This window comes from Rattus norvegicus, chromosome 5 (assembly GCF_021556685.1).
Source record: "Rattus norvegicus strain SHRSP/BbbUtx chromosome 5, alternate assembly SHRSP_T2T, whole genome shotgun sequence".
In the NCBI taxonomy this organism is placed as follows: domain Eukaryota; kingdom Metazoa; phylum Chordata; class Mammalia; order Rodentia; family Muridae; genus Rattus; species Rattus norvegicus.
The window spans coordinates 63295782-63305327 of NC_141538.1; the positions used below are offsets into that span (position 1 = coordinate 63295782).

Consider the following 9546-nt stretch of genomic DNA (forward strand, 5'->3'; position numbering starts at 1 on the left):
AATGAATAAAATGTGTGAAAGAGGGAAAAAGAATGAGTGTTTTAACCAGGCACCAGTTTTGTCAGAACTTCCTTGCTCTCCTACTTGTACTGAGGAAACAAATAGCTAAATTACTTCTGTCGAGGATCTTGATAGAGGAACAGAGATTAATTATGAACACACGGGAAGAGCACAATGCAGAAGACATTTATTAAGCATTTGCATTAGACACGAGAAAAGGTAAGTATTACCGGGTACTCTGCTATATGGTATGTCAAAGTACGAATTAATGTAAAGTAAGGACACAGGCAGAGGCAGGAGGATCCCGAGTCTGGGGCCAGCTACAGCGTCACACTGAGACCCTGTTCCCAGAAAGGAAGGAAGAAGGAAGGAAGAAGAAAGGAAGGAGGAGGGAAGAAGAAAGGAAGGGAGGCAGGGAGGGAAGGAGGGGAAAGTGACCACATATTTGTAGAGAAGCTGAGTGGCCGCTGAACGGAAGACCTGAGCTATAGCTTCTCCCTGGCCACCTTTCTTGGCCTCTGTCTGGTTAGGATCCATGAACAAGTGTGAGACACGGTGCTGGAGAGACAGCTCAGTGGTTAAAACACTTGCAGTTCTTGTAGAGGACCTGCTTCAGTTCCCAGGACCCACGGGCAGTCATAGCCCCCTGTGACTCCTGTAACTTCCGGGGAACCTGATGTTCTCTTCTGGCCTCCGTGGATCCCTGCGTTCATCTGGAACACATAAACTCACACACGAACACAGCAGTAATTTTTAAAAAAAATCTTTACAAGGAAGGTATACAATCCAGAGTGTTAGATGAGATGACTCTCAGATTTGAGGGATTTCTCCTAGATTGAGGTAGGAGAATTACCTAGTCGTACAGAGCCCTTCTGAGTATTGATATTTTTTGTATAATACTTAATAAAGATTATACAGGGAGACAAAGACCATGAAGATCCATTCACCATCACCACTTGAAGTGTTTCTGATGTAGAAGGTTCCTCACAGCGGCCCTCACGTCCTTGTTCCTCAGGCTGTAGATGATGGGGTTCAACATGGGGGTCAACACCCCATAGAAGAGGGAGATGAGCTTGTCTGCAAGGTCCTGCTTGTCTGCCCCCAGTGGGTCCTTGGATTTGGGCTTCCCGTACATGAAGAGGATGGTCCCATAGAAGACAATCACCACAGTGAGGTGGGCAGAGCAGGTGGAGAAGGCCTTCTTCCTCCCCTCAGCAGAGGGGATCCTCAGGATGGTGGAGAGGATGAAGATGTAGGAGACAAAGATGAACAGGACTGGGACCCCCAAAAATACTGCATTACCTACCGCCATGCTGATGACATTGATGGAGATGTCGGCACAGGCCAGTTTCAGGACAGCCAGGATCTCACAGGTGAAGTGGTTGATGACGTTGTCCCCACAGAATGGCAGCCGCATTGCTAAAGATGTCTGAACTGTGGCAGTGATGCTTCCCCCTGCCCAGGAGCCGGCGGCCATGGGGACATAGGCAGCCTTGCTCATGACCACTGGGTACCTAAGGGGGTTGCAGATGGCCACATAGCGATCAAACGCCATCATGCCCAGGAGCACACACTCTGTGGCTCCCATGGCGAAGGACAGAAACATCTGCATGGCACAGCCTGAGAAGGAGATGGTCTTCCTGGGGGTGAGAAAACCATCCAGGACCAAGGGGATTGAGGAAGTGGTGTAGCAGATGTCCAGGAAGGAGAGGTTCCCCAGGAAGAAGTACATGGGCGTGTGCAAGTGGGAGTCGAGGATGGTCACCAGGATAAGGACCCCATTGCCCAGCAGGATCACCAGGTACATCAGCAGGATGAGCACGAAGAAGGTTTTCTCCAGCCTTGGGTGGGCGGAGAGGCCGAGGAGAATGAAGTAGGACACAAGGGAAGTCTCGTTGGATCTGTCCATGTTTCCTCCTATAGTGTAGGACCTCAGAAGGTTGCTATCAGGCCTCTTTGATGCTTGCAATGCCAAGGGAGCATGTGAGAAGGAGCTCCATGAGGACAGTTGGCTCAGAGCGCTGATGGGAAGTGGTTGTCCATGTTGTTCTGAGTCAAAGTCATGGACTCTGAACAGCACCTGCTTGGTGGTGTCTGACCCTCACACAGATGTTTGAAATGCCACCTGAGTAAATTTAATTTTGCTAATCACATTTAAAACAGGTATCCCAGGTTTAGCTGAGGTCAGAACATTTGTGGGCCCTTCATTTTACTCAGCTGTGGCAAGAAATATATTTTAAGTGAAAAATCTCACCCAGGAAGCCTGGTTGAAAACAGACACTACTGTTTGTCCTCAATTCCTGTCCTTCCCCTGTGTGAGCACTTCAGTGGGCTGCCGCCTTCTTCCTCTTTCCTTATGCACTTTCATGATGCATGTGGTCCTGAGCCACTCCCTTGTCCATTCATATATTCACACAAATACCAAGTCCTTCTGGAACAGGCATTAAAAGAACTGTCATTGACAATCATGGCCGTTGGCCAGGATATGGGAATTGCTAAGTCCTTCCCTCTCCTCTGTGGAGATGCTCACCCTGGACCTCACTATTACTGAGGCACTCCATACAAGGAATATTTGATGTCATGAATCGCCCCTTTCGGCCTTCCTTCTGCATCCTGGCTGTGTTCTTTTCTCTCACTGTTGAATTTCCTCATGCCCCTTAACATAAAGAAGGAAGCCAGGAATGTGGCTGGTTCACAAGAGTTTCTTTATTCTTTAAAAGTGTTCTCCGTTCAACACACAGACACTTGCTTCCAAGCCAGGCAATCTGAGTTTGACCCCAGGATCTACATGGTAAGAGGAGAGAACCGACTCCTACACTCATTCTCTGACCTTCCTGAGTGTGCCTTGGTGGGTGCTTGTCCACACACACACAAATAGAAACTTTATTTTAAAAAGGTCTGGTGAGCTAACTCAGTGGTAGAGTGCTTGCCTATGGGCTTGGGCTACACACACACACACACACACACACACACACACACACACACACACACACACATACACACACACCATGCTATCTTACCTTTTTGATAAGTATGCTGATAAAATCTCTTATTTGAGATCTAGAAATAGCCCCTCGGTCAGAAGTAGCCAATCTGGCTTAAGCATCAGCCAAGGAGTGAGACCCTCAGCTCACGTTTTGTTTTCTCGTTTTGTTCTCTGTTTGGATAAATCCACAAAGGACCTTTGGAGACATACACAAAGCCATTTAAACCCAACTCTGCTTTGGGGATTATTCCAGTCCCTGATGTGATTTGAAGTTGCTAAACCAAAGTGACAAAGTTAAGAAACTTTCTGTACACCTGGGATTATGTCCCCATGATCCAATTATTCTGAAATCCCTCCAGAAATACTTTGTTTCTGCCCACGCTGGAGAAGAAGGGTCATGCTTGCCCTGTCAGGATAGAGGCTGATGAGAACTCTCAGTACATATCTGGGGAGATGGTGAAACCCACATGTTGCACAAGGAAAATCCTTGTGGGTCAGATGCCTGGCTATTTATTTGTAAGTTCATGAACTCGGTGCTGTACAGAAGCAAGAAGTCTCAAAAGTTCCTAGAGCCAACCACAGAAGTCACGAGCTCCTGCCACAATCCAGGACTTAAAGGGCATTAGATGTAAACCAGATCAAGACTGTGACACTTCCAACTAAGCCCGCCAACTCTGATGGCCTGAGTTTGATCCCTAGGACCCATACGGTAAAGGAGAGAAATGATTCCTGCAAGCCACCCTCTGACTCCACATATGGTACACATGTGCAGTCACACAACTTGTGCCTACATATACACTAAATAAACAAATGAAATTATAATTTAAGAAGAATAACAAATATATACTGTTTAAGAAAAATAAAAATCACATCATGTGTGCCTCCCTCAGGATGAAAACTGAGACGTAGAATTTTCCAGTACATGATGGAAAATCTATCTTCCTCTGATTCCTCATTCCTGGACTATGGGAATGTCTCGTTTCCCTCAGGAAATAGACTTCCTTCTACTTCTTTGAGAGTGATGACTGCTGACTTTTGTAGACGTTATTCACTTCTGAGCAGAATTCCATGATTCCCCACCCTCTCGTGAGCCAACAGTACCCAGGTATTGTGTAGGGCTCTTCCCCAGTGCAATTAAAGCCCCGTGGTGGTGGTTGACCTTAAGATTATCCAGTTGAATCTGGTCTGATTAGGTGAGAAATCATATTTACTGAATGGAAAGTTCTCTACATTTCCTAGTGCAGCCACAAGGAGCAGACACTGACATGTGGAACAGTCATCAAAGAAACTGACTACCAACAAGAGACCCTGAGTTCTGCCAAAAGTCCAAGTGAGATTGGAAGAGGAGTCTTTTCTTTCTTTTTTAAAAACTAGCTCTCAACCACTCTTACTCAGACATCTCATTTATAGAACTAGGAGATAATAGTTGAGGGTCCTTTCAAGCTACTAACATGATATAGTTTGTTAAGCAGCCAAGGGAGACTAATAACCTGTTCTTGATCTGTCATGGGTCTGCCACATACACAAACATCAATGCTTGTGCAGTGGAGCAGGCCGGACACTGGAGAACAGCCTCTGATGCACTTCACAGAGCTAGAACTACCTTGTTTAAGAAAAGCAGAGCCTCTGAGAGTACAGGTTCAGGACTAATAAATGCTACCTACAATGGGAATCATCAGAAGAGTACAGAACATACAACTGCACACGGTATATGCTATCTATACTGACAGAAATGAGTATGTTACTGGTTAACCATGTACTTATGCTGTAATGCTTACTCTTATTTTAGAAGAGTAGTTTTAATTATAAAAATGTTTACTGCGAATAGTTTGTCAAATTACAGTAGCAGCAGCCTCATCCTTCCTTATGAAATCATGTCTCCTGGGTACATCGTTCTCTTGCCCGTAAAAGTGGACTCTAAGTTGATCATTAAGGCTCAAGGCTGAAATGGATACGCGGAACACGAAAAAGAGGAGAATCTGGGCATGCAGACATGAAGGACTATCATTTCCTAATGTTAGAGCTAATTAGCAGATGGGAGGTTTTAAAATTTTACTTTATATATATTTATTTGTTTTAATTAATTTGTTATTTACATATACTTGTATTTCTTTTTATATTTATTTATATTAATATATTAATATATTATTATTGTTTATTTACACTCTGAGCTGTTTCCCCTCCTTCCTACCCAACCCATCCTTCCTCCCCACATCTTTTCTCCTCATCCACTCTTTCTCCCATAGATGTAAATCAGCCCTGGGATATTAAGAAGCAGTAAGATTAGTTGTCTGTTCTCCTATTAAGGTGAGATGAGGTAGGTCAGTAAGTGGAAAGGGTCCCAAAGACAGGCAATAGAGTCAGAGACAGCCCCTGCTCAAGTGGGAGATTTCTTTACTGATGGAAACACCTTCCTCAATGCCACTTTAGGCCAAAGCTTTTTGCCTTTGAAATTTATAGTACTGCTTTTGCTTGAAGAAAGGATAAAGGATACACAAATTATTATATTTTTGATTGTGAGCTTAGCTCTTTTTTAAAAAAATTTAATCTTCAATTTGCCAGAACTTTAGAATCACCACAAAAGAGAGTCCACATGAGAGATTATCTAGTTCATGCTGATCTTTGGAGTGTGTGGGAGAGAGACTCCATTTATTACTTCCTTAATGTGGGAAGACCCTGCCTGAAAGCCCATGGCACGATTCTCAGCTTGTAGGTCCTGCATTTGTTTTATTTGGAGTTGAGCACTTCATGGCCTCAAATCAACATAACACATTCCTACCAGAGTGAGACCACCAAGACATGACTTTGTGAGTGAGCCTGAGGACTAAACACACATGCATTCATTTCTCTCGATCCTTGACTGTAGATTGCATGTGACTAGTTTCCCTGCAAGGATATTCCCCTCAAGAATAGACTGTAACCTTGAATTGTAAGTTACAATAAACACCCCCCCCAGATTTAGTTTTACTAACGTATTTAACCACAGCAACAGAAATAAAACTATAGAGCTGTGCGTCTCCTGCCAATTGTGTTTCTCTTGAGAACTCAAGTTCAGTCAACATTGTCACATAGATCATGTGTCAGTGTCAGTTTTAGTGAAAATATTTTGAGTTTATTGTTTATTCTTTTTCACATTTTACTAGATATTTTATGTATTTACATTTCAAATGTTATCCTCTCCCCACCTCTCCCTGCTTCCATGAAGATTCTCCCACTCCCACCCACCCACTCCTACCTCACCCTGGGATTCCCCTACCCTGGGACATCAAGCCTTCCCAGGACCAAGGGCTTCTCTTCCTATTGATAAGCTAGACAGTGCCATCTTCTGCTACATATGCGGCTGGAGCCCTGGGTCCCTCCATGTGTACTCATTGGTTGGTGGTTTAACCCCTGGGAGCTCTGGGGCGTCTGGTGGGTAGATATTGTTGTTCTTCCTATGATGTTGCAAACCCCTTCAGCTCCTTTCTCTAACTCCTTCATTGGGGTCCACATGCTCAGTCCGATGGTTAGCTGCAAGCATCCTCATCTGTACCAGTAAGGCTCTGGCAGAGCCTCTCAGGAGACATCCATATCAGGCTCCTATCAGCAAGCAGTTCTTGGCATCAGCAATAGTGACTGGGCTTGGATGACCTTTTCTTCAGTTCCTGTTCCACTCTTTGTCCCTGTATTTCCTCCCATGAGTATTCTGTTCTCACTGAAGTGAAGCATCCACATTTTGGTCTTCCTTCTTCTTGAGCTTCATATGTTCTGCGAATTGTTTCTTGGGGTTTCCAAGCATTTTGGACTAATATCCAATTAGCAGTGAATGTATACAATGTGTGTTTTTTTTGTGTTACCTAATTAAGGATGATATTTTCTAGTTCCATTCATTTGCCTAAGATTTTCATGAAGTTATTGTTTTTGATAGCTGAGTAGTACTCCATTGTGTAAATGTACCACATTTTCTGTATCCATTCCTCTGTTGAAGGACATCTGGGTCCTTTCCAGCTTCTGTCTATTATAAATAAGGCTGCTATGGACATAGTGGAGCATGTGTCCTTGTTATATGTTGGACCATCTTTTGGGTATATGCCCAAGAGAGGTATAGCTGGGTCCTCTGGTAGCACCATGTTCAATTTTCTGAGGAACTGCCAGACTGATTTCCAGAATGGTTGTACCAGCTTGGTTGTACCCTTCAACAATGGAGGAGTGTTCCTCTTTCTTCACATCCTTCCCAGCATCTGCTGTCACCTGAGATTTTGATCTTAACCATTCTGACTGGTGTGAGGTAGAATCACAGGGGTTTTTTATTTGCATTTATTTTCCTGATGTCTAAGGATGTTGAACATTTCTTTAGATGTTTCTCGGCCATTCGGTATTCCTCAGTTGAGAATTCTCTGTTTAGTTCTGTACCTCATTTTTAAATAAGGTTATTTAATTCTCTAGAGTCTAACTTCTTGAGTTCTTTGCATCTATTAGATATTAGCCCTCTATCAAATGTAGGATTGCTAAAGATCTTTTCCCAATCTGTTGGTTGCCACTTTGTCCTATTGACAGTGTCCTCTGTCTTACAGAAGCTTTGCAATTTTATGAGGTCCAATAGCATCTTCAAGCATGGGTCATTGCTGTTCTGTTCAGGAATTTTTCTGCTGTGCCTATGTGTTTGAAGTTCTTCCCCACTCTCTCTTTTATTACTTTCAGTGTGGTATAATGTGGAAGTCTTTGATCTACTTGGACTTGTACTTTGTACGTGGTGAAAAGAATGGGTCAATTTGGGGGCTGGGGATTTAGCTCAGTGGTAGAGCGCTTACCTAGGAAGCACAAGGCCCTGGGTTCGGTCCCCAGCTCCGAAAAAAAGAACCAAAAAAAAAAAAAAAAGAATGGGTCAATTTGCCTTCCTCTACATGCCGACCTTCAGTTGAATCAGCACCATTTGCTGAAAATGCTGTCTTTTTTCCTTCCATTGGATGGTTTAGCTCCTTTGTCAAAAATCAAGTGACCATAGGTGTGTGGGTTCATTTCTGGGTCTTCAATTCTATTCCATTGGTCTATCTGCCTGTCTCTGTGCCGATACCATGCAGTTTTTATCACTATTGCTCTGTAATTCTACTTGAGGTCAGGGATAGTGATTCCCCCAGAACTTCTTTTATTGTTGAAAATAGTTTTCACTATCCTGGGTTTTTCTTATTCCAAATGAATTTGCAAATTGCTCTTTCTACCTCTGTGAAGAATTGAGTTGGGATTTTGATGGGGATTGCATTGAATCTGCAGGTTGCTTTTGGCAAGACGGCCATTTTTACTATATTAATCCTGCCAATCCGTGGGCCTGGCAAATCCCTTCATCTTCTGAGATTTTCTTCAATTTATTTCTTCAGAGACTTGAAGTTCTTGTCATACAGATCTTTCACTTGCTTGGTTAGAGTCACACCGAGGAATTTTATATTATTTGTGATTATTATGAAGGGTGTCATTTCCTTAATTTCTTTCTTAGCCTGTTTATCCTTTGAGTAGAGGCAGGCTACTGATTTGTTTGAATTAATTTCATATCCAGTCACTTTGCTGAAGTTGTTTATCAGTGGTAGGAGTTCTCTGGTGGAATTTTGGAGTCACTTAAATATACTATCCTATCATCTGCGAATAGTGAAATTTTGACTTCTTCCTTTCCAAATTGTATCCCTTTGACCTCCTTTTTTTTCTAATTGTGAGCCTAGCTCTTAATTGCTGCACTACAATGGGAAAAATATTTTCAACAAATGGTGCTGATCAAACTGGACGTCTGCATATAGAAAAATGCAAATAGACCCATATTTATCACCCTGCACAAACTCAAGTCCAAGTGAATCAAAGACCTCAACATAAAACCAGATACAATAAAACAAATGATAAGAAGTTGGGGGTGGTCTTGAATGCATTGGTGCAGGAGACATTTTCCGGATTAGAACACCCATAGCTCAGGCACTAAGACCAACAATTAATAAATGGGGCCTCAAGAAACTGAAAAGCTTCTGTAAGGTGAAGAACACTGTCAATAGGACAAAATGGCAGCCTAGAGAATGGGAAAGATCTTCACCAATCCTGCATCTGACAGAAGGCTGATATCCAAAATATATAAAGAACTCTTTCAAAAAGTTAGACACCAACAGCCCAAATAACCCAATTTAAAATGGGGGACAGAGCTACACAGAATTCTCAACAGAGGAATCTCTAATGGCCAAGAAATACTTAAAGAAATGCTCAGTGTCCTTAGTCATCAGGTAAATGCAAATCAAAATGACTCTGAGATTCTACCTGACACCAATCAGAATAGCTAAGATCAAAAACTCAAGTGACAGCAAATGTCGGTGAGGACATGGAGCAAGGGGGACACTCCTCCATTACTGTTGGGAGTGCAAACTAGTACAACCACTCAGGAAGACAATTTTGGCTGTTTCTCAGAATATTGGGAATAGTTTTTCCTCAAGACCATACCACTCTGGGGGCATACACCCAAAAGATGCTCCACCGTACCACAAGGACACGTGCTCAACTATGTTCATAGCAGCTTTATCCATAATAGCCAGAAACTGGAAACAACCTAGATA

The 9546-nt window shown here is 43.0% G+C and overlaps 1 protein-coding gene across 1 annotated transcript; it reads right to left on the minus strand.

Moving 5' to 3' along the window:
• Window positions 1-949: 949 nt before the first annotated feature.
• On the minus strand, window positions 950-1909 carry Or13c7d (olfactory receptor family 13 subfamily C member 7D). Its single transcript, NM_001000406.1, is given in 1 exon segment — window positions 950-1909. A coding segment is annotated over 1 exon segment (960 nt).
• Between the last annotated feature and the right edge of the window lie 7637 nt (window positions 1910-9546).